This window comes from Cuculus canorus, chromosome 5, assembly GCF_017976375.1.
Source record: "Cuculus canorus isolate bCucCan1 chromosome 5, bCucCan1.pri, whole genome shotgun sequence".
NCBI lineage: Eukaryota > Metazoa > Chordata > Aves > Cuculiformes > Cuculidae > Cuculus > Cuculus canorus.
In genome coordinates this window covers 3215226-3240130 of record NC_071405.1, presented here as the reverse complement: position 1 = coordinate 3240130, position 24905 = coordinate 3215226, and the positions used below count along the sequence as shown (strand labels likewise).

Genomic DNA, 24905 nt, shown 5'->3' with positions numbered 1-24905 from the left:
AGAGCTCTGGGGTTTCTCCCAGCACCATTTCTAGGAAGAACGTGAGGAGGCAGCAGGGAGCGAAGCCCTCCTGCCACGCATCCTTGCAGCACTGGGCGTTGATCCTGCCCCCTTCCTGGCATCCCAGCTAAGCAAAGAGCCATGCAATAAAAATAATTCCTCAGCCAGGAAGGGCCTGCTGGGAAAAACACGGCTGGAGCTGTTTGCTCTTTAAAGCAGCCAGTGGGAGAGATAAATCTGCAGAAAGTCACCATTAGGAACAGGTCCACAAGTCCTGTGGGAACCTTGCTCTGTGCAGGGCCGGCATGGTGGCTCAGTGTGGCTCCTCTCATCCTGGGTTGGCTGCGGGAAGGGAAAGCTGAGCCAAAGCAGGGATTGTTCGTCACTGCTAACGCTGCCAACGCTGACAGGAGCAAAGTTGGTTCCAGCCAGGAGCTGGAGGGAGCCAGAAGCTGCAGGCTGGCAGAGCCCCATGCCCTGAAGCAGAGGCCAGACTCTACTCCAAGTGGTTTCCTCATTGTTATTTCCCATTTTTATTTCCTTTTCTGGAGTTTCCCCAGTCTATACGGGATGCGGGGGGAATGGCCATAGGAGGGATGCAGCTCCTGTGCTGAGGAGAGATGGTCTCGGAGTGTGGAGGAGGCAGAGAAATGTGGTGGGCCACAATGGTAACAACTGATAGGATGAGAAGAAAAGGCCTCAGCTTATGCCAGGCGAGGTTTAATTGGATGGTAGGAAGAATTGCTTTACTGGAAGAGTCTTGAAGCACTAGAAGAGGCTGCCCAGGGCAGTGGTGATGTCTCCAACTCTGAAGAGGTCTGAAAAACACGTAGATGTGACGCTTCAGGTCATGGTTGGATAGACACAGTGGTGTTGGGCTGACAGTTGGACTGGATGAGCTTGGAGGTCTTTTCCAACCTTAACGATTCTCTGACTGGAGGACCAGTGTCTCGGCTGTGACAGGACCTCACTCACAAAGCAGCTGCTCAGAGAAAGAAGCTGTTTCACGTGTCTTTTTTTTAGAGGGTTTTTGTTTCAGCCGCAAACTGGAACCTCCTGCAGCTGAGACAGCTCAGCAGGAACCACAGCGAAAGAGCAGGCGGTGGCTGCCATCGACCTCACCACTGGGACCCGAAACCCTACACAAAGTTGTAGCCTGGCTTGCCCAGAAACCCTGGGACCTTTGCTGTCATCCTCGCATGAGTTCTGTTGACGAGGCTGCTAATGAGGGTCCCGTTTTTGCCTAATAAATAGGGTTCGGGAGCGAGGTCGCAGCATTCGGCGTACAGGGCAGGGTGGCGAGTGATCCATCACGCTCAGCAATGCCTCGTAACGTTAATGGCCTTTTAAAAAGCCAGATGCTTGACATGAGTTTGACAGTGTTTAGTCTCTTGTTTTTGAAGATCTCGATCGCTTTGGGAACTGCACCAGTGCTGGCAGATCAGCAGCATTTCCCTGTGGGTTTGATGGGATGTTTCCACAATTCGAGGAAAGCCGGATAAAAAAAGCAGCTCAGCATGAGAAAACGTTGTGACTGATTTCCAGGAGTCTTCCCAAACTTGTATCCACCTTGGGCTTTACAGTAGGAACACAATGTGCCCCTTCCAAACCTCTCGTGGTGCCTTTGCCCCAACTGCGAAGCATGTAAACATCAGGAAAACACGGTCCAGCCCTCACCAATGGCTTCTTCTGCTCAGGGAGAGGTGACTGGTCACAAGCAGTGTCTCCAGGGCTCAGTGTTAGCGCCAGTCTTGTTTAATACCTTTATTCATCATCTGGATGAGAGGATCCAGTGCTCTCTCAGTGAGCTTGCAGACAACACCAAACTGGACAGGAGTGCTGATCTTCTCAAGGGTGGGAAGGCTCTGCAGAGGGACCTGGGCAGGCTGGATGGTTGGCCGAGGGCAATTGTATGCATTGAACAAGGCAAAGTGTAAGGTTTTGCATTTGGGTCACGACAACTCTGTGCAGCACTCCAGGCTTGGGGAAAAGTGGCTGGAAAGCTGCCTGGAACAGAAGAACCTGAGGATGCTGAACACGAGCCAGCAGTGGCCCTGGTGGCCAAGAAGGCCAACAGCATTCTGGCTTGGATCAGCCACGGTGTGGCCAGCAGGAGCAGGGAAGAGATCTTCCCCATGCACTTGGAGCTGGTGAGGCCACACATCGAATCCTGGATTTAGTTTGGGCCCCTCACTCCAAGAAGGACATTGAGGGGCTGGAGCACATCCAGAGAAGGGAAAGGAGCTGGGGAAGGGGCTGGAGAACAGGGGTTCTGGGAGCAGCTGAGGGACCTGGGGGTGTTCGGCCACAGGAAGGATGCACCTCGTGTGCTGGGAAGAGATGCTTTTGGAGTGTTAAGCGGGAAACTGAGACAGAAAAATGCAGTGGGCCAGCCTAGTAGGACTGGTAACAAGTGGGATGAGAGGAAATGGCCTCAAGTTGTGCCAGGGGAAATTTGGACTGGATATTAGGAAAAACTTCTCTGGTGTAGCATTGGACCAAGTTGCCCAGGGCAGTGGTGGAGTCTCCATCCCTGGAGGGTTCAAAAAGTGTGTAGATGTGGCACTTGTGGACATGGTTTAGTCGGCACAGTGGGGTTGGGCTGACGGTTGGACTGGATGAACTTAGAGGTCTTTTCCAGCCTTAAAGATTCTATGATCCTACGACACATCTCCCCTCAGCGCGCTCTATAAAGAGCAGATAGCGAGAATATAAGTTATCACATGGCTCATCTGGATGCTCTTAAGGGAGAGGACTTTCTCCAGGGGCGCGTGCCAGGCCCACCGTGCGTGCACATCGCCACAGCACACAAACAAGCAGCGGCCCGGGACGCCTCGCTGCCTCGTTAAGCCACCACAGCTGTATTTTTAGCTCTGTGTTTTGGGTTTGTAAAGCTTTCCGTCCTTGTGTTTTCAATCAATTGTAGGTCATCTCCAAGCTCTGGCTGGATTTTTCCCAACTCATTGGTTGTCTCTTTGGTTGGTTTTCCCACAGCAGGATATCCCACAGCTGGAACGGGTGATTCTGGGGGGTTTTGTTCTCTCCGGCCCTTCCCCCGTGTGTGCCTTTTGGCTCAAGGATGGCTCGGGCATGGTGGGGATGCATGAATGTCCTCAGCACCACAGGGCCCAGCACCATCCTTGGCGTCATCCAGCTCACCCTTGGGGACACCAGGATCCAGCTGTGGGAAGAAATGAACCCATGGGAGCTGTCGGCAGCAGGAGAGCTGCGCTTCATCCCACATTCCTCCCTTATGCATCAGCTCTTGAAGCCTCTGCCAGGTACTGGGGAGGGACAGAGACCTGGATGCGTGTAGAGAACCAACAAGTCTTCCAAGCAGCCAAAACACCAGGAATTCAGCCAATTTTGAGGAAAACAGATGAGAACTTCACCGTTCTGCAATGCTGAACTGAAAAGAAGTAACCCTGCTACAGCCCTGCTCCGTCCTAGGTCTTCCAACCCACTATGACAATGACAAGCCACAAATTACTCATTCCGGGTTTGATGTTGGGCAGCAGGATGTGATTTTATCCCTCTTTGGAAAGGGCTAATACCTTTGCTTATCATGTTGTAAGGTAAAATACAGCCTGATTTACACTGCAAGCTCCTCGCTCTGGGGATGCTGTAGGAGGACAATGCTTGGCATCTGTCCCCAATGACCAAAAAGCTGGTGAATCCAGGAAAATCATAGAATGATTTGTTTGGAAAAGACCTTTGAGATCATTGAGTACAACCGTACTTGGCCACTACTAAACCAGATCCCTGAGCAAATGTGAGATATGGGGTATCCCAAGAGACCCAGAGGAGTCTCATATTAACGCACGGGGATGCAGAGGTCTGAAGTCACCAGCAAAAGCAAGAGGTAGATATGGCAAAGCCAAAACTTTTCCTCTTTTCCCTGCCATCAAGCCATGGGGAATTGCCATCAGCGCTGACATTGGATGCCAAGGTAAGTCCTGGCACGGCTGCAAAGCCGGTTTGGGAGCCCAGCCGTGCCATCTTCCCTTAAGTCACTTCCTTGCCTAATTCATTTAATCCGGTTTAATAGTTATCGTACCACACGCCCTCCTGGAGCCTGGGGAGATGGGCTGACTGCCCATCCTCTGCCCGGAAACGCAGCCACCTCAGCAGGACATCTGCCTCCTGCCTGCCTCTCCCCTTCTTCCCAGGCTCTGCTTTCCTTCCAGCCTCCCAAAGGGCAATCAGCAATCTCAGAGGTGCTCCGCAGGGATGCTGGGGCTCTTCCACAGTGCCACATGCAGCACATCTCATCACCCACCCTGGGAAGCTGTTCCCAGAAGTGTTCAAGGCCCCTGGAATTACCCTGAAGGTGTCCAAGGCCAGGTTGGATGGGGCTTGGAGCAACCTGATCCCGTGGGAGGTGTCCCTGCCCATGGCACAGGGTTGGAATTAAATGATCTTTAAGGTCCCTTCCAATTCAAACCATTCTATGATTCTGTGATTCTATGATCCTATGTTGTCCGTGATTTCTGACCCCTGTTGATGAGGTTATGGGGCTTTTGTGGCCCCTGGCAGAGCCACAGCAGAAGAACTTGGGCTCAACAAGGAGGCCAAAGCAGCCAAAAAACGAGGACTTTCTCCTTGCTAACAGCATGCAGGTCCAGAGGAGGTGCTCCAAACAAGCCAGAAAAGAACTGAGAAAGAGGGACACCCCCTCCTTTCTTCTCTACTCTCCAAAATTACCCGCTTTCCCCAAACCACTACATTGCATTGCCACTATTGCCCATCTAAACCATGAGCCATTGCTTGGACTGAGGTTGTAGTCAGGTGGGTGTTGGTCTCTTCTCTGAAGTAACAAATGATAGGATCAGAGGTTCATATTGGGCATCAGGAAAAATTTCTTCACTGAAAGGGTTCTCAGCAGTGTCAGAAGCTGCCCAGGGAGGTGGAGGAGTTCTCATCCCTGGAGGGGTTTAAAAGACGGGTTGATGAGGTGCTCAGGGATTTGGTTTGGTAGTGGACAGGTATGGTTGGACTTGATGATCTCAAAGGTTTAGTGTCCCACCAAAGAATTCTATGATTCTATGACTCTTGGGGTTTTTCTTTTTAAGGGAGGCAGACCAGAAGGAGAGGCAGATGCTGGCCTCCTCATTGCTGTGGGGCACAACTTGAAGCCACATCTGGGATGTTTTGACCTGTTGGGTAGGGTCCCAATCATCCCCATCCCACAGCTCCCCCCTCCCTCTGTCAGCTGTGGAAAGTCCCTCCTCATGTTCAAGAAGTCTGGAGTGCAGGTGATGCCATCCCTCATCCCCAGGGGGTGGCTTCTCCCTCACTCCTCTCCAGCAGCTTCACTTCCAGATGGAACTGTATATGTAAAGACCTGCCTGGCGCTTCCTTGCACCAGCACGTTTCCGGCTCTGCTCCACAACATGGAAATAAAAAACCATTAAGGGTCAGCACAGACAACGAAAGGGCAATTTGGCATCTTGTGTTTAATCCGAGCAGACGCCGATTGAGCTCAAGAGTCAAATTAATTTGGCTTTCGTAATGGCTCCTGCGTAACGCTAATGAAAGCAGCGTTTTGTGCAGGCTCACAGCTCAGGATACAGAGAGAGTTATTAGAATCATGAACCATTCGGGTTGGAAGGGGCCTCAAAGCCCATCCAGTCCCACCCCCTGCCATGGGCAGGGACACCTCCCACTGGATCAGGGGCTCCAAGCCCCATCCAACCTGGCCTTGAACCCCTCCAGGGATGGGGCAGCCACCACTGCTCTGGGCAACCTGAGGGCCTCCCCACCCTCACAGCAAAACATTTCTTCCTAAGATCTCATCTCAATCTCCCTTCTTTCAGCTGAAAACCATTCCGCCTCATCCTATCTGCGCACTCCATGATTGTGAGCCCCTCCCCAGCTTTCCTGGAGCCCCTTTCAGAGCTGGAAACTGCGCAGAGGTCTCCCCAGAGCCTCCTTGTCTTTGCAGAGCTCTATTTAAGTTCTTTTTCTCATCTGAAAGGAAAATGAGGGCTGATTGCTATTTTTGTTTTCTGGGCTCAGGGGCAGCAGCGGTCGGGGTTAACCCATGGCCAGCAGAGTTTGGGGTCCATCCAGTACACCCCACTCAGGGTCCTGAGATCACGTTCCTCCGCAAGGACTAATAGAAATGGTCCCTGAGCAGAGCTGTGCCCCTCAGCATCACCAGCGACTGACCCATCTCTGCAGGATGCATAGAATCACGGAATCATTGAGGTTGGAAAAGACCTCTAAACTCATCCAGACCGTCAGCCCAATCCCGCCGTGCCTAATAAAACAGTATCACAGCAAAGGGACTCAGGTCTTTGTGGGTTCCTCTCTTTCCATGCACTGAACTTCTCCCTAGCTCCCAACCAGTTTTCTTTCTTATTTTTTTCATTAAATCATCAGCCAAATCATTTCCCTGACCCCACTCTCCAGGATCACTGTTCCTTACAGCTCACATGAGAGTGACTCCGCCGCAGCATTACCCTGCAAACAGCAGGTCCCAGCGGGATAGATGCTAGGAGGTTGTCTCCCAGACCCACATTTCCTGATGAGGAGCCATAAACCTCCCAGAAAAACAAGCAGCCAGCAATTAGTGGTCAGCAGCTGAGCTGGCGGCCAGCGGGAGTGCATCCTCTGGGTGAGAGACGCCAGGAACATCCCACCTTTGGGTTGTCCCCTGATCTCCCATGGATGGCTCTGGGTCCCTTCCCACTGCTGCCATGCACCCTGGCGAGCTGATCTCTGCGGATGTGACCCCTCTGGCCATTTCCAACCTGATAGCTCGTGTTTTTCCATTCCGTCTTTCGCAGGCTAAGCAGATTTTCCCTCTGTTTCAGAAGATTAGGCAACTGGACTCGAAAGTCCAGCCTGAGCAACCAGGTCATGACTATCCAGACAAATTAAGTGCATGGACCTACAGCTCTTCCCAAGCTTTTGGCTCCTTTCCAAGCCAAGCACTAGCTGAGACGCAGTGGGGTGCAACAAACTCTGAACGCAGAAAGTGTCGTTGCTGCTGCTGCAGGGAAATAACTGAGGAGGGGGTGACCGTCACCTTTGAGCAGCTGGTGGGATCCTGCCGAATGCAGGCACCCAGGGTTCAGCAACAGGGTTAGTGACTTAATGGCATGAGCTGTGTGACAGCGTGAGAAGCATCCCAGCTGCATCCCTGTGTGCAAGGCTCACCTCATCCCTGCACCCCAAAATCATAGAATCATTGAGGTTGGAATAGACCACTAAGCTCATCCAGTCCAACTGGCGGACCCGCACCACTGTGCCTGCTAAACCGTGTCCCCAAGTGCCACATCTACACACATTTGGAACCCCTCAGGCATGAAGGCTCCCCCACTGCCCTGGACAGCCTCTTCCAGGACTTCACCACTCTTGCAGTGAAGAAATAGTTCCTGATATCCAATCTAAACCTCCCCTGGCACGACTTGAGGCCATTTCCTCTCACCCCGTCACCTGTGGCTTGGGAGAAGAGCTCAGCACCCACCTCACCACAACCTCCTTTCCAGGAGCTGCAGAGAGCGATGAGGTCTCCCCTCAGCCTCCTCTTCTCCAGACTAAATCCTCCCCTCGCTATCCTCCCCCAGCTGCAGGGCGCTGCCAGAAAGCCGCCGGCAAGGCTTGAGCAATAGCAGCCCATGCCTGACATCTGCCCACACACATCTTGGAGGCCAGTAAACTTCCTGTGGATATTGGCTGCCTGACAAAAGTGACATAAATTCTGCCTTTTTTTAGGGTGATTATTTTTCTCTTGTATTTTGATAACAGGTAGGAGCTTGACTTGCCTCTCCGTGGCTTCGGGATATGCAGGTTTTAGGGAAGAGCTGAGAGGAGGGAGTGTTTCTGTAGCTTGCGGTGGGGGCAGGTTGCAGAAGTAAGGCAAAAATGCTGTCACACATCGATAAAACACAGTTTATATTCATGTTTTTTAGGAAATTGCAGGCACGTTTCCCCTCTCTGCCTCCCCTCTCTCTACACCCTCGATGCTTCATCCCACTGATGCTCCAGGCGAGTTCCTCCAGGAGCCACATCTCCCTCCCTGCCCTCTCCCTGCATCCCTGATGCTTCATCCTACCAATACTCCAGGGAAGTTCCTCCGGAAGCCAAATCTCCCCTCCTTTCCTGCCCCCCCCATCCCAAATGCTTCAACTGATGCTCCAGACAAGCCCCCCCAGATCTCCCCTGAGGTCCACCTTCAGCACAAACCCACACATGATTCAGCAGGATCCTTTCAGAGACATTTATTATTTAAATACTACTGTTTTTCTTTTTCACATCACCTTAACTACCAAAGGGCAGAAAAGCTCCAAATCTCAGCACCTTCGGGCTTGCTGAGCAGAGCTGCAGCTCTCTCATGGATGAGACGCCCCTCTTACAATAGCACAATGACATCGTGTTTGTTGGATGCTGCGTGAGCAGGAGCCACGAGCCCCAGCAGCGAGGACCTCAAGACAGACCCAGCTCGACCACAGGGTTGGATGCTCCTTCCCACAGTTGAGATCAAGCCAGAGCCCCAAAGAACACCAGGCACATCCCACAAAACCTGGTAGCGGAGCTGAAGGATGCCCAATGGGGCAGGATTGATGACCTGGATGTTTCTACAATGTTTTTTTTTATCGGGTTTTGAGGTTATTTTTGTTTTCAAACCAAACCTCTTAAGAAGTGATGTCCCTGAGCAGGTTTGTCACAGGCTGGCAGGAGGACGCTTTGCTCAGGAGGGGCCACACAGCTCTGCTGCCGTCACAGTGCAAGGGATGTGCCACAATTTGGCTTATTTTCTGCCCTGGTGCCTTTCAGACATGCTGGGCTGACACCCACTGGAGCCTAAAATCTCTGAGGTGGGGGATGGACAGACAGACAGACACATGCACACAGACCTACACCTGATAACATGCATTCTTTAGGCAACCAGCCTACCAAATAAAGGGGAATATTTGGGGGTACACTGCTCCCTTCCTCTCCTACCCTGTCCCTAGGGACGCAGGGGCAGAGACGCGTGCTTGCAGCATCGGTGGCTGCCCAGCCCCTTCTCCAGGACCTCTACCCTTGCTTGCATGGTGCCTTCAACCCAAAACAACCACAGGGATGGTGCTGGGCAACAAAGCAGCAGGAAGCTCTGCTCCTCAACATTGCCCTCTCAGCTGTCGTGTCACAGCAAAGCCCCCCGTGCTTCACCCCCCAAACCTCCCGCAGCACAGGAGAACACATCCTGCACCCTTTCCCAGGCGGGAGAAGCACCTCCAAGGGTGACAACAACATCCAGGTACTCATCAGCCCCTCCAATCCTACCCCACTGTATTTTCTGTCCTGTGAGAGACCACACTGGCTTTGCAGGGGCTTCCCAGACACTCGGTGACACCTGGCAGGGCCACCCATACCTGGCCTGCCCTGCAGGAGATACGTCTCTTCATGAGCCATAAGGCAGAGCTTCATTAACATCTTCCAGGGCTGTGCTTCACCTGGCAGACGTCTCCTGGAACGGCCAACGTATCTACGGCCCACAGGGGTCCTGTCGTGCTGCCAGTTTTGTCTTTGCAGGGGACGGAGTCTGTCTGTCCTGGCTTCCAGGTGTCACCTGGCAGCACAGCACCGAGCGCATGAACCGCAGGACCGGCGGCCTCAGGATGGCAAAGACCCAAGGGTCAACGATGGAATTAATGGAGAGGAACCTCAGGGCTAGGAGGTCCCAGTCATGTTTGTCTTCTTCCTTGCTGAACTTGTTCACATAGGCGCGGATCTGCAATGAGGAGAAATTATATCAGGTCTGGGCTTCCAGGAACTGATTCTGGGCTGTTTCTTTGGGAGATCTGGGCTATCATAGCACAGTTTTTGCCTTCACCAGTTTAGGGTAGGACCTTAAGAAGAATTTCTTCACTATGAGATTGGTGAGACACTGGAACAGGTTGACCAGGGAAGTTGTGGCTGCCTCATTCCTGGAAGTGTTCAAGGCCAGGTTGGATGGCACCTTGGGCAGCCTGAGCCAGTGGGAGGTGTTCCTGCCCATCACAGAGGGGTTGGAATGGGATGATCTTTAAGATCCCTTCCAGCCCTAACGATTCTATGATTCAATGAAACAAACTTCTTGCTAATGAAATCCAGGTCTGGCCTCTGCTCTCATCTCGCAATGAGGCTTCGTTTAGCCCTAACGCAATTAAGCCAGTAGCTGCCTAAGGAAGCGATGGATCTCACCTTGAAAATGACATGGGATGAATAAACGGGCAAGACAGAGAGGATGCGGGATGCTGAACTTCTCCAGTCAAAGGAAGCTGCAGCGTGCCGACTCATAGCAGCTTACGGGGCTTCCTGGAAGGGTGACTCAGCACTCCTTACTCATATGGGTCAAATTGCCAACCCCTTGTTTTGGGGGAGAGGGGATGCTTGGATGGGAAAGGGAGCTTGAGGCACGGGAGATGTAAGGACCCTTCCTGTAGCTGCCATCAGTTGGGTACCACCCATGGATGGTGTGACCTGTGGAACGAGGCGGCTACGGTGCAGCCCATATCCAGGCTTGCCAAGACGCCAACACTTCCAAGGGCATGGGGCTTTTCCGGGGAAGGATTTTGGGGTGCTGCAGTCTTGGGTTCCTGTGCCCATGCTGCTTCTCCAAGGGTGGCTGCTGTGGGCAGCCCCAGCCAGAGAGAAAGTGTCACACCGAGGAGGCAGCGTTCAGCAGCTTGGTTTGAGACACTGCCAAAACGCAGCCCAAACACAACCCCACATAGGAGACGGGTGATGGGAAAAGAGAAGCTGGCTGCGCTTCTGGATAAGAACTATATCTGCTACCGCAGCACTCGTGGGATCCCCATCAGAGGCGTTTCCCATCCCATCTGCTCCAGGCAAACCCACAGATCCCTGCCCACGTGTCCCCACCACTGAGTCCGGCTTTGTAACGACAAACCCAGGCTTTTTCGGGACATGGGAAGAGCCTCCCATCATGCGTGGGCCCATTGACGGGAGCTGAAGTGTTTCTCAGGATGTTGAGTCTGGCTCTTGGGATGCTTGTGAGGGCCTGGCCATGACTGCTCTGTCTTTTCTCTGTTTTAAATCCAGGCAGCCTGGCTTGGCTACAGCCTGTGGTTATTTTCTTTTCTCTTGGGAAAAGAAAGGGAATGCAAAGTGAAGGTAGCATCTACTTAACTCCATGAGCACAAAATTAGCTCTGGCTGCGCTCCCAACCATGGTGGGACTCGTTTCTAATGGGAACAAACTGATGTCCCGCAGCGGTGGGCTTGTGCAGGGGACACAAGTGGCTCGAGGTGCCCTGGAGTTCACGATGCTGCTGGTGGATGGCTTGGATGGATGAAAAGCAGCCCTTTGGTGGGCAGAGCCCGGGGTGGAATCAGGAGTCTCGCTTTCTCCCCGTCCTCACTTGGCTGCAGGGTTTTGACCCCATGTTTCTGTTGGAAACCTCACGCAGGGATAGGGCACAGGATGGTGGCAGGACCCCGGGATGAGAGAGGTTGTGGCCTATGTGTCGGATCTCCATTCCCAGCAATGGTCCATCTCCATGCCCGTGTCCCATTGTTGCTGCGACTAATGGTGAGGTAGGTGCTGCCTGCCTGCATCTCCAGCTCCATCCTTCCCTCTTGCCACAGAAATGTGAGGTAAATCAGCCCAGCCCATTGGCATCTCCTTCATCTCCATCTTTAGGTGTCTAAATTCTTGGTCTGCCACCCCTCAAACATCCATCATGCGTGGCCGGCACCTGCAAAGTGCGGTCCAGAGGATCCCTACTCCAGATCCTTGCTGGATCATGCTGCCTGATGTCGGAGCCTCTGCGGGATGGGAAAGCACCTCTGCTCCTGCCATCCTGTCCTCCTACCAGCATTTGGGATATGGGGGAAGATTCTCCCATCGAGAAATTGCCTAGAGTTTGTGGTAGATCCAGGGTCTCCTGAGCTTCAGGAGGAGGTAAACTATGATCTCAGCCTTTAAGATTTGGGCAGTGGAGTAGGAGGGAGAGAAATGGAGGTGCTGGGGAGAAGGACCCCACCCCAGGGGAGAGGTGACCGCACTTACCGTGAATGGCAAGGAGCAGATGACGAAGATGATGGTCATGATGGAGAGAAGAAGGAGATGGTCAATCTCCTCAGCCATGGAGAACATGCGCTGGCCACAGCTGCCGGCCGGTCGGGGCTGCTCAAGCGTGGCCAGCCGGCGTGTCTTCTGCCCACGGCGACGCATACGGGCCAGGTTGGCGATGACGCTGAGGTTGCAGAGCAGTACGGAGAGGATGAGGAAGAGGAGCAGGGTGGCGTAGAGAAGAGAGAAGGTGACGTCCAACTTGGACACCTCCCCACCACCGTTGGGCTGGGGGTAGTCCAGGTGCATCTGGATGAAGCACCAAGTGCCGGGGCAATACTGCACGTACTGCCCGAAGCCCAACAGCGGCAAGGAGCAGAAGGCTGCCGAGAAGATGTAGATGGCGGGCAGGGCAACCAAACCCGTGCGGGGGCTGAGAAAGCGTTTGTAGAAGTAAGGCTGCCCCAGGGCCAGGCATCGCTCCAGCGCCATGGCGAAGAGGATGAGCATGGTGGCGAGGCCGAAGAAACTCATGGCGAAGCCAAAGTAGCTGCAGATGTGTCCTCCTTGAGCCAGGGAGGTCAAGGTGCGGTTGCGATGATAGGAAGCCAAGACGAAGGGGCTGACGGAGCAGGTGCCCAGAAGGTCGGTGACCACCAGGGCCAACACCAGGACGTGGAAAAGGGACGGCGGGTGGGAGCGAGGTCCCCGACGGCAACGCAGGAGCAACCCAAGAGCCAAGAGATTGCCCAGGAGCCCCGCGGAGAACATGAGGGCGCTGACCAAGGGGCGAGCCCCGGGCGGCAGAGCCTCGCCGAGCCCGCACGGGCCCCGCACCGACCCGTTCATCCCCGCACCGACCCGTTCATCCCCGCTCCGACCCGTCCATCCCCGCTCCGTCGTCAGACTGCCGCCCCGGCACCGCCCGCAGCTCCGCCCAGCATCCCGCCCCGCATCCCGCCCTGCATCCCGCCCTGCATCCCGCCCTGCATCCCGCCCTGCATCCCGCCCTGCATCCCGCCCCGCATCGACCGGCGGCACTGCTCGTGGGCGGTACCGGGACGGGACGGGAGTACCGGGACCGGGGATGCTGCGGGAGACACAGGCGTGGGCAGTGCCAGTCCCGGTCCCGGTCCAAAAGCTCTTCCCATCGCCGGTCACTGTGCCAGCTCGGACAGTCCCGGTGCTGGGGATGCCACGGGAGACCCAAGCACCACCAGTCCCGGTACCGATCTGAAAGTCCCGGTACCGGACTGGGAGTCCCCGTAAAGATCCAAGAGCCCTTGTCACGGTCAGTCCCGGGGACGGTGCGGGAGTCCCGCGGCTGAGGATGCTGCGGGAATCACAGGTATGGGCAGTCCCGGGACCGGTGCGGGACTCCTGGTACCGGAGATGCCACGGGAGACACAAGCATGGATAGTCCCGGGGCTGATCCTTTCTCATGGCCAATCCCGGTACCGGCCCGGGAGTTCCGGTACCAATGATGCTGCGGGAGACACAGGCACAGCCTATCCCGGTGTCGGTCTGGGAGTCCCAGGACTGCGGATGCTCCTAGAGATGCAGGCACGGATGGTCCCAGTACCGATCCAAGAGCCCTCCTCATGGCCAGTCCCGGGAGTCCCGGGGCCAATCGGCCTCTCACGTTCAGTCATGGTGCCGGTCTGAAAGTCCCGGTACGAGACTGGCAGTCTCGGTACCAGTCCAAGAGCCCTTCTCACAGCCAGTCGCGGTGGCGGTCCAGAAGTCCCGGTACCAGGGATGCTGCAGGAGACCCAAGCATGGACAGTGCCAGGGTCAGTCCAGGAGTCCCGGTACCAGGGATACTGTGGGAATCACAGGCACGAGCAGTCCCGGTGTTGGTCCAGGAGTCCCAGTACCAGGGATACCACAGGAGAACCAAGCACGGACAGTCCCGGTGTCACTACCCCGACGTCCAGTGCCGGTGTTGGTCCAGGGGTTCCAGGCATGGCCAGTTCCATCTGGTTTGAGAGCCCCAGTATCAGGCCTGGAGCTCCAGTAACTGCTGCTGGAGACACAAGGCATGATGAGCCCCAGAACTGGTCCAGGAGCCCCAAGGCATGGCCAACCCCAGTGTTGGTCCGAGAAGTCCTGCCCCAAGCTGGGAACCCCAATGCTGTTCTGGGAAACCTGAGGCACGGCGAGTCCCAGTGCCCAACTGGGAGTCCCAGTACCAGGTTGGGAACCACAGCATACAGCCAGCCCCAGGCTGGTCTGATTGTCCCAGTATAGAACTGGGAGTCCCGGTGCTGCAGCAGGAGCCCCAGTGCCAGGCCAGTCCTGGTGCTGATCTGGGATCACCAGGAGGCACAGCAAGACCTGGTGCCAATCTAGGACTCCCCAGCTCACAGTGATTCCCAGTGCCAGTCTGGGAACATCAAGTTCATGTTGACCCCTGGAGCTGGTGTCACTCTGGGAGCCCTGGGCCACCAACGGGCCCCAATGCTGGTCCAAGGACCACAATGTGTGATGAGCCCTGGTGCCACCTCTGCTGGTGCAGGGTGAGCTACCAGGGAGCTGCAGCTGAGCCTGGGAAGTGCTGGTGGATCCCTAGTGGCTCCAGAGGTGCCTGGAGCCCCCGGAGAACACCCTGCCCCATGGCCAGCCCCATGCCCCCATTGCCCCTCCCTCCCATATGTCATCATCACTCCCCATACGGGTGCAACCTGCAGCCAGTGTCTGGTCAGGAGTGGAGTGGGAGACATCAAAGTCAACCCCTCTTAGAATCATGAAATGTTTTGGGTTGGAAATGCTTTGGGTTGAAAATGCTTTGGGACCTTCACAGGTCATCTAGTCCATCGTCCCTTGTCCCACTGCAAGCCTGGCTGAGCACAGCTCATCTGCCCCAAACACCAGCTCCAGGAAAGCTCCTTCTGCTGGGGCTTCAGGCTCAGCAGATGGCACAGGAAGCTCTCGTGTTGTGTAGTGTTTCCCCAGTTATAACCTCAATCCTCTCTCCACCGTGGCCTCCAAGCTGGGATGCAGCTCAACTAGGGGCCAGGCAGTGCACCCCTTCATCCATGACCTAATGAGAAACTGTCCTCCCAAAGCGCTCTGGTCCCCCCAAACGCTGGTGAAAAGGTGGAGCGTTGATCGCCTCCAGCGTGGATGCGGCAGGTTCCTGCCACAAGGACGTTTGGGCTGTTATTTTAAAAACCTTGCTTTTGTAACAGGAACTTCGTAAAGGAAATACGGTACCCAGCAAACTCCAGGGCCGGGGGAGCTGTGGTTTGTGACAGCACCTCCATTTCCGACAAGCTGCTCCTATTCCTCCCTTCGGTTTCTTCCGTCACGCAGCTTGAAGACTTCTTCAGCGCATTGGAGAGGATGTGCAGTCAGTTTGCTGGTGGAAGGGCACCCACAGCTCCAGCCTTCTCCGTTCCCATGGCCAAATCCATGCATGTGATAGAATCATAGAATGGTTTGGGTTGGGAGGGACCTCAAAGCCCATCCAGTTCCACCCCCTGCCATGGGCAGGGACATCTCCCACTGGATAAGGCTGCTCAAGGAATGGAGGAGAGGGTGCACGCAGGTGGGCCAGAAATACACACATCCCAGGACCTCTTTAACCCCTGTCCCTGTCCTACAGACCCAATCCATCAGAGCACCAAAGTATGTGGACACATCCGATGGTGGGAGTGATCCTGTTGGCTTCCCAAGGGCTGGATGGGACCCTGGCATCTTCAGTTTTCTGTGGTGTCCACAAAAAATCATGTTAAAAAATAGAGCTGAGGCCAAATCCTGCGCTGGTCCATCTAAGCAGCTTTTCCAAGCAGAAGGCACCCTCTAGGGTGGTTGCTCCAAGGCTTTTCCCAGCCTCCCACTCCTTTCTGGTGTTTTGAGTCACAGCTCAGGAAGAGGTTTTGGCATCTTCTGGAAGCACATTTTCCTGGCAGCTAATGGAGCCTTAAATACCCATTTGGGGCTTCAGACTTCTCAACCAACAGTTGCCTCTGATGGGATATTTTTGCACTAATAGGAAAATGGCTGCGCTTTTTGCTTTCTCCTTCTTCTGAGCTCAAACCCAGGAACATGTCACTTGGTACAATCTGTCCATTCCTTGGGAAGTGGTTGTTTTTAACTTCCTTCTGCTTCCATGTTTATCTTGGGTGCCTTGCCTCTAAAAAGAACTCTGTGTCCTCCCAGGGGTCGGTGGCATTGTTTCCCCTAAGAGGAGACTTCCAGGGTTGGCCCATTTGGAATAAAAACTCTGGGCTTGTAGAAAAGCTGCATGAATTTCATACGAACGCTGCAGCTTTGGGGACTCAACCACCGGAGTTCGCTGCCTATGGTTGAGGAGGGTACTGGGGTCCTGCTCCATCCCAGATGGAACTTTGGCACTATGGGCAAGAAGGAGACCAGCCCTTCCGTGCCTGGTGGGATGGACCACATGGGTGGAATCCAACTTCTTGAAACCAAAACCCCATCTGGTTTGTGTTTAGCAAAGCCAGACATTGTTTTTTCATACAAAGCCTTTCTAGTTCCACCCCTTATCTCATGCACGGATGCTGCCAGCAGCTTCACTCGTCACCTTGGAAAAGCAAGGCTGAGCACCAGCAGGTCCAGGTGGTGGTGTCCTGGCTTGTCATCCTCTGCAGGCACCTGGGTTAACAAAATCAAACCTCTCACTGGCTGGTTGTGTCTTACAGCCCCGCGGGCTTGAGAGTCCTGGCCCGGGTGCCTGGCAGCTCCGGCGCTTCTGCCTGCCCAGGCACGTGCCTTCCTGCTCCCAGAATGGATGAAAAAATGCAATAAAAAAAAAAACAAACCTAAAAACAGGCTCTTTGTGAGAATGAAACAATACGCTGAGAAACGAGCTTGGGCAAAGTTGTGTCTGGGTTTCATGTGCTGGGAAAAACATACTGTATTTATGCACAGGGAATCATAGAATCATCGAATCATCAGATTGGAAAAGACCTTTGAAATCATCAGCTCCAACCGTACCTCTACTAAATCGTGTCCCCAAGCACCATATCTACCCACGTTTTAACCCCCTCCAGGGATGGGGACTCCACCACCTCCCTGGGCAGCCTCTGCCAGGGACTGAGAACCCTTTCAGTGAAGAAAATTTCCTAATATCCAATCTAAACGTCCCCTGACGCAGCTTGACACCATTCCCTCACATCCTATCACCTATTGCTTGGGAGAAAAAACCAAGACCCACCTCTCTGCAATCTCCTTTTAGGCAGCTGTAGAGAGCACTAAGGAAGGAGCAGGATGAAGGGTTCGGTGATGCTGGTGACACCAGTGACACTGTGAGCATGGGACAAGGCAGCTGGCGGTGCCAGAGGGCAGCGAGCGTGGCACAATAGCTCCAAAAAGAGCATCGCTGGTGTGAGCCACAGCCTCAAGCTGAGCAGCAACTCTTTTTTTTTTTTGCTTCCATTAAGCATTAAATCCATCCCTTTGAGGATCACCGGCACAGGAGCAATCTGGCGCGGAGGTGGCCCACAGGGAATGACTGAAAGTGCAAGGAGCCTGGGAGGAGGATGCGATGCTCCTGTTGGAATGGGTCCAGAGGAGGCTACAAAGATGATCCGAGGGCTGGAGCATCTCCCATATGAGGACAGGCTGAGAGAGTTGGTGTTGTTCAGCCTGGAGAAGAGAAGGCTCTGAGGAGACATTATAGTGACCTTCCAGTATCTGAAGGGGCTACAGGAAAGCTGGAGAGGGGCTGTTCACAAAGCCTTGGAGTGATAGGATGAGGGGGAATGGGGATAAACTGGAGAGGGGCAGATTTAGACTGGACATGGGGAAGAATTCCTTCACTATGAGGGTGGGGAGGCCCTGGCCCAGGTTGCCCAGAGCAGTGGTGGCTGCCCCATCCCTGGAGGGGTTCAAGGCCAGGTTGGATGGGGCTTGGAGCCCCTGATCCAATGGGAGGTGTCCCTGCCCATCACATGGGGGTGGAACTGGATGGGCTTTGAGGTCCCTTCTGACCCAAACTGTTCTGTGTTTCTATGATTAAACCGCATATTGCAGGGATTTTTCCTTTATTTTTATTTGCCATTTTATTTTTTTTCCAGGCTCAGTAATAGGAAAGGGCTCTGAGCTTTGCAGGAACTCCTGAAGCCCCAAACCAGAGGTGTTTGGACATTAAAATATGGCTTGCCCAAAGGGAGTAACTTGGGGTGGAGAGTGGTAGCCCTCTCCTTGCAGCCTCCCAGCATGCTCAGGCCAGCTCTGAGCCCAGCCCTGGCTGGGGACGTGCTGCCATCTCTGGAGAGGACCATGATACGGCACTCCCGAGTCCCAGAAACACGTCAAGGAGTAATTTATCTGCCCCGAGGATAGCCTGGCATTCAGCCACTCATGGAAACCTTGTTGGCTTGAGCCAGAGCTTGGCTTGCCTGGAGGCAGCGGTGGCTGGCTGGAGACTCCAAGTCTGCTCCTGGAGCAGGTAGGACACCAGGAAGGGTAAAATGTCGATTAAAAGTGCTGTGGAAGTCAGATGAGTGTGCCAAGGTTGCCGGGATGTGTACAGGCGATCCAGGCAGCAGAGATGATGCAGGGACAAGAAGATCAGCAGCCTGCACGCCCCTGCCACACTTGGACCTCATGGACGGGTTGGACACTGTGGTGTGCGCACAATCTCAGGGCTCGAATGGAGTCCGTATTCAACCATGGAATGGTTTGAGTTGGAAGGGACCTCAAAGCCCATCCAGTCCCACCCCCTGCCATGGGCAGGGACACCTCCCACTGGATCAGGGGCTCCAAGCCCCATCCAACCTGGCCTTGAACACCTCCAGGGATGGGGCAGCCAACACTGCTCTGGGCAACATGGACCTCCCCACCCTCGTGGCGGAACATTTCTTCCTACAATCTCACCTCAATCTCCTCTCTTTTCATGTATCTTAATGAAGAACCTGAGTGGTTTTCAGTTTCATTGCTGCCTTCTATGGAGCACAGTGGCTCTGGGCTCTACACACCCATATGGTGGGACAGGGAGCTCTCCTGGAGGGTCTCCAGGAGTGAATCCCCGTTGGGTTCACGGGCAGACGATGGCTTCTCTCAGCCTGGGCACACATTTTGCTGCCCACACTGCTGCATGTCCTAGCCTGGCAATGCCTGGTCCATCTCTCCTGATAACTGCGTGGATCCGTATGGTGGTGGAGAACCCAGGCATGCAGAAGGACAACAGCAAGATTTTGCAGAGCTGTTCTCTCATCCTGCTGTGGTGAAACAGGTCCGGTGAAAGCCACGGCGCAGGTTCAGTGCTGTCGACTCTGTGGTCCCATGTGAGCCATCTCCAAGTCAATAACAAAAGAGTAACATCGAACCGATACACGGGTGAAGCCTCATTCCATTTTTTTCTCCTTAGAAAACCTCGATGAGAGGCACTCAGCCGGGAGTTTGCATGTATCCCTCAATACATCCCCCAATCCAGTCTGCCCTTTTCTCCAGCCAGGAAAAACAGCCAGAGCCAACCGTCCAAAAAGCCCCAAGATAGATCCGTGCCAAGTTCCTTTCTTCTAAAACACAATCCATTCGACACCAAGAGTAAATATCACTTGAGAATTGGCAGGAACACGACTCCACCTTGCAAGGCTTAGCTAAATAGAGGGAGAGAAGTATCTGCCCTGTCTCCTCCAAGGACACAAAGCAAATGGGGTCGTTGGTCATCATAATTTTTTTTGGCCTAAATGGTCACTTGAGGCAGATATTAAATCCACTTAATACGTGTGGTTGAGGGAAAATGGATCTTTCATTAAAATGATCGCTTGCTTGCACGGTTGCACCGTGAGGTTATACAGGCTGCGTATTCTCTCAATTACTGCTCTTATTAGGGCTCAGAATCATCATAAATACTGAATTAAAGCAATTACAGTGGGAAAGGTACGCATCTGAGAAACACGAATGCAACACCAGTGCTTGGAGGAACCTGTTTTCAAAAGAAGACCAAGCCATGGTGGAGAAAGCACAGCCCTGCTTGAGGGATACGGGGTTAGGAGAGGGATGATGGGCATCCCAGGGTGGGATGATGGGTGTCACAGGGAGGGATCCTGCCTGCTCTCCATCTCCTTGGCACAACTGTGAGCTGCTGCTCAAGTTTCTGAGTCTCTATGCTCTCAAAGTCTCCCTCACACCCCTTCATCCACACCGAGGACACCCCAAACCAGCCCTGGCATGGAAAGGGGACCACGCAGAGGACAAGGTGATGGAGCAGGGCTCCAAACCACTTTTATTTGATGGACACACACACACGCATCTCTCCTCCCTGTGTGTCCCCGCTGCCCTGAAGCCACGCGCCAAAACCCTCCTGCTTTCCTGGAGCCAGGTGCTCCCCAAACCCTCCACAAAGTGCTGCTGCTCGGAATTCTTCACAGGTATCCAAGAAACCACCTGGTTCCTCTCTGGGGCAAAATACAGCCTGGAGAGGGGGCAGAAACTCTTCACAGCCACCTCTCGCTGCAAGCTGGACGCCGTCCCCACCTGCGACAGCCCCGTGCCATCCTGGGATGCTCCAGGGTGGGCGTGCGGGGCCGAAGGCTCACTCCTCATCCTCACCAGCAGCTCCCAGCTTCTGCAAAACCCATGCACTCAGGGGAAGCCGAGCTGCGGGTTGTCTGTCCTGCGCCAGTCCGGGGGACAAAATTGGCCGTTCTCCCCTGGGTTGGGTCCTTTTAGGGTGGTTTTCCGGGAATTCAGCCTCTGGCAAACCCTGCGGACGAAGGTGCGGAAGACAGAAGTGCGGAAGATGATGAAGACCCAGGGGTCCACGATGGAGTTCACAGAGAGAAACCGCAGGGCGCTGAGGTCAGCGTTCTCGTTGAAATCGGTGGCAAAAGCCCCCATGTACGCCCGGACCTGTCAAAAGAAACCCAAAGAAATGGGGAAAAATGAAAAAAAAAGGTTTTCCTAGAGGGGTAGAGCTGAGAGCAAAATGGTCACTGTGAGGGTGGCAAAAACGTCATGGAATGGGTTGGGTTGGAAGGGACCTCAAAGCCCATCCAGTTCTACCCCCTGCCATGGGCAGGGGCACTTCCCATTGGATCAGGGGCTCCAAGCCCCATCCAACCTGGCCTGGAACCCCTCCAGGGATGGGGCAGCCACCACTGCTCTGGGCAACTTGGGCCAGTGTCTCATCGTGAAGAATTTCTTCCTCATGTCTAATGTAAATCTTCCCCTTTCCAATTTAAAGCCATTCCCCCTCATCCTATCACTCCAGGCCCTTGGAAAAAACCCTCCTCAACTTTTCCGGAACCCCTTTTCGGTACTGGAAGGCTGGGTGTCCCCAGAGCCTTTTCTTCTCCAGGCTGAAGAAGTTCCAGCCCTTCAACACCCCTGTGCATTGGGTTGCAGAGCCTGAAACTGGGAGTTGGGGTTGGGTCATGGACCATCGTGGCACAGGGGCACCGTGTCCCATCAGGTCCAGGAGGTCAGAGCTGAAGATTGGTGTTGTTCCACGGAGTAAAGGCAGCATCTAACCTCCAGTGCCGCTCTGCCCTTGAGGCTGAGGCACCCCACTTGTGTTTCCCTCCCTGCGATGGGTATCGGACCAGGCATCCATTGGATAACTCAGCTGGACCACAGCTGTATGGTTACCCTTCCTGCGTCAAGATCCTTCCTCCACCACCTGCTTCAACCTGAAACTCTGCTTGTTTGAGCACCACAGGGCTCTCCCTGGTGTTGTTACAAAACCAGTACGAGCCCAGCTGGTGGCGGGTGTGATACGGATCCAGACCTTGATGGGGTGCAGAGGTGGAAGGTGTCATCTAGAGCAGTGGCAGCACCCGCACCCCCCATCCTGATCTTGAGATAGTCCCCGCTGCGGCACCACCTCTGCTCACAGTGGGTGACAGCACGGCACTGCTGCAGAATCCGGCCCTGGGATGTGGGGCACTGGGCAAGGAGGGGTCAACAAGGGCTCTGTGCTGCTGGAGGTCTCCTGACCCCCACCCCACCACTGGGATACCCATCCCTGGGGAAGAAGAGGGTGGATTTCAGGGGAGATTTCCCCCAGGTTAAAGGGAGCTTCATCTTCCCAGCACCTCTGGGACGCAGATTGGGGGGGTTATTGAGTGGTCAAACATAATGAACCTCCCTTCCTCCAACATCTCCAACACCTCTGAGACAACCCCACAGGACTGGGTGGTGGTGATGGGGGTGGGAGTGGTATTCCAACAGGGTTAGAGCAAAGACCGGACCCCTGGGATGGGGTGGGAGGACACTCGGAGGGGGAAAATTATCCACCAGAGTGGAGGTGATAGGGGAGTTAAAGCCATGAACTCAACCCTGGGGAGATGGTGCTGGTGGTGAGTATTCAGGGAGGGCAGTGCAATGACCTGACCCACCCCAGGACAGGGTGGTGGCCATGGCAGGGGCCAGAGCTGGTATTCCAAAGGGGTTTAAGGCATGAACCAAGCCCTGGGACAGAGACTGGGGGTGTGGGGTTATTCTGGTGGTGTTTAAGCCACGGATTAACCCCACTCCATCCCGGGACAGGGTGGTGCTGCTGGGGGTTAGAGCAATAAATTCCCAGAGAAGTGGTGCTGGTGGCAGTTATCCAGAGGCGGGAGCTTCCCAGAATGAGATGATGGTGCTAGGAAGGGGGGGTGTTGGTGTTATTCCATGGGCTTTAAAGCAACAACCTGACCCTCAGGGATGAGGACGTAGTGGTGGGTTATTAAGAGGTCACTAAAGCAATGAACACCCCCCTCCAACATCTCCAGGAGTGGATGATGGTGCCAGAGTTTATTCCAAGGGGCCAAAGCAATAAACTGCCCCCCTCCAGGATTGAGTGGTGGTGACGGGGGGGGGTTATGCTAAGGGCATTTAGGCAATGACCTGACCCCTGTGGAGTAGTCAGAGGGGGTAAAGTGATGCCCTGAGCTCCAAGGAGCAGGTGGTGGTGCCAGGGCTCATTTCTGAGGGCAAAACCAACGATTGACCCACCCAGGACTGAGTGGTTCTGGTGGGGGACTGTTCTGAGGGGAGGAAAAGTGATGTCCTGAGCTCCAAGGAGAGATGCTGGTACCCAGGTTTATTCCAAAGGGTAAAACCAATGACTTGACCCTCTCAGAACTGAGCGGTGCTGATGGGGGGGATGTTCTAAGAGGCTTTAAGCAATGACCCGACCCCCATGGACAGGGTGAGGGACAATTCAGAGGTGACCGAAGCAACAATTCAACCTCCTCAGGAGGAGTTGGAGGTGAGGAGGGATTATTTCCCAGGGGGGTTAACGTGATGACTGACTCCAGGGATGGGGCGCTGGGTATTTGGAGGGGGGCAAAGCAACCCTTAGGGGTAGGGGGTGATGTTCCAGAGGAGAAGGGTGGTGGAATTACTCACAATGAGCGGCAAGGAGCAGATGGTGAAAAGGACGGTCATGAGCCCCAGCAGGATGAGGTGGTCGAGCTCTTCCATGCGCGGGGTGGCGGCGGTGGCGGCGGGGGTCCCGCGGCGGGGTTGCCGCCGTGCCATGCTGTAGAGGTGCCGCATGCTGCTCACGTTACAGGCGCCGATGGCCAACACCAACAAGCCCATCAGGCTGGCGTAGAGCACGGGGAAGCCCAGCTGGCGCGGACCCCCGCCTGCCATCCGCATAAAGCACCATGTGCCCGGGCAATACTGCATGGGCACCCCGAAACCCATCAGCGGGAGGGCGCAGAAGAGGGCGCAGAGCCCCGCTGCTGCCAACCCCACCGTGGCACCCAGCCGGCGGGTGAGATGCCGGCGGTAGAAGTAGGGATGCCCAAGGGAGAGCCAACACTCCATGGCCATGGCGAGCAGCAGCAGGGTGGGGGCTAACCCGAAAAAGGCCATGAGGAAAGCGAAGAGCTGGCAAAGGACACCGGGCTCGCCTTCGCTTCGCCCTCCTGGTCCCAGTTCGCTCAGGCTGCGGTTGTAGGCGTAGGCTGCCAGCACGATGGGGCTGAGCAGGCACTTGCCCAGCAGGTCTGTGACTGCCAACACGCTCACCAAGACGTAGAAAGCCGAGACCCTCGCTGGGCGACCACCGGGCGACCGGGAGCGCCGTCGGTGCTGCCCCAGCAGCAGCAGAGCCAGCAGGTTGCCCACCAGCCCGGCGGCGAATAGAACCGAGCCGGGCACAGCCGACTGCCCGCTCTCGATGTACCGGTTGCTACGGCACCGGTAACCCGTCTCCATCGGGATATCCCGTCCCGGGATGGGATGGATGCCCCGCACCGGGAGGGGAGGTGAGGGATGCCCCGCACCGGGCTCCGCCGCGGCTGCCGGTGGCGACTGGGGCAGAGGGGCGGGCGGTCCCCGCGGGGAGGGAGGGGGGGGGAAGGAGGAGGGAGGAGGTGTGGAACGAGAGGGAACGGCCCCTTCTCGCCGCCCGGCCCGCCCCGAGCCGTCTGAGGGCGGCGGTGGGGCGGGGGATGCTCCGGGAGAGCCGGCGGTGTTGGGGATGCGGGGATGCTGCGGGAGAGCCGCGGGGCTGGAAGGGATGCGGGGATGCACCGGGAGAGCTGTGGGGCTGGAAGGGATGCAGGGATGCACCGGGAGAGCTGTGGGGCTGGAAGGGATGCAGGGATGCACCGGGAGAGCTGTGGGGCTGGAAGGGATGCAGGGATGCTCCGGGAGAGCTGTGGGGCTGGGAGGATGCGGGGATGCTCCAGAAGAGCTGTGGGGCTGGAAGGGATGCAGGGATGCACCGGGAGAGCTGTGGGGCTGGGAGGGATGCAGGGATGCTCCAGGAGAGCTGTGGGGCTGGGAGGATGCGGGGATGCTCCGGGAGAGCTGTGGGGCTGGGAGGGAATGTGCAGGAATGTGCAGGGGGAGATGCAGGGATTCACCGGGAGAGCTGTGGGGCTGGGAGGATGCGGGGATGCTCCGGGAGAGTTGTGGGGCTGGGAGGATGCAGGAATGTGCAGGGGGAGATGCAGGGATTCACCGGGAGAGCTGTGGGG

At 55.3% G+C, this 24905-nt stretch overlaps 2 protein-coding genes across 2 annotated transcripts; both read right to left on the bottom strand.

Moving 5' to 3' along the window:
* Positions 1-8228: 8228 nt before the first annotated feature.
* PTGER2 (prostaglandin E receptor 2) lies at positions 8229-12932 on the bottom strand. Its single transcript, XM_009558829.2, has 2 exons — positions 12007-12932; positions 8229-9724 (listed from the first exon to the last, which is right to left on the bottom strand). Exons 1-2 carry the CDS (start codon positions 12856-12858, stop codon positions 9479-9481), a joined length of 1098 nt encoding a protein of 365 aa, XP_009557124.1. The 5' UTR covers positions 12859-12932; the 3' UTR covers positions 8229-9478.
* A 6828-nt stretch (positions 12933-19760) lies between these two features.
* Positions 19761-24229, bottom strand: PTGDR (prostaglandin D2 receptor). Its single transcript, XM_054068176.1, has 2 exons — positions 23320-24229; positions 19761-20835 (listed from the first exon to the last, which is right to left on the bottom strand). The coding sequence occupies exons 1-2, from the start codon at positions 24136-24138 to the stop codon at positions 20569-20571; spliced, it is 1086 nt and encodes a 361-aa protein (XP_053924151.1). The 5' UTR covers positions 24139-24229; the 3' UTR covers positions 19761-20568.
* Positions 24230-24905: the final 676 nt, after the last annotated feature.

Excerpts from the sequence above, each read along its gene's own strand:
- PTGER2 (XM_009558829.2), bottom strand. The coding sequence starts at position 12,858 with ATGAACGGGTCGGTGCGGGGCCCGTGCGGGCTCGGCGAGGCTCTGCCG. Across the intron at positions 9,725-12,006 it reads TCTGCTCCTTGCCATTCACG|ATCCGCGCCTATGTGAACAA; the intron begins GTAAGTGCGGTC and ends TCCTCATTGCAG.
- PTGDR (XM_054068176.1), bottom strand. The coding sequence starts at position 24,138 with ATGGAGACGGGTTACCGGTGCCGTAGCAACCGGTACATCGAGAGCGGG. Across the intron at positions 20,836-23,319 it reads TCTGCTCCTTGCCGCTCATT|GTCCGGGCGTACATGGGGGC; the intron begins GTGAGTAATTCC and ends TTCTTTTGACAG.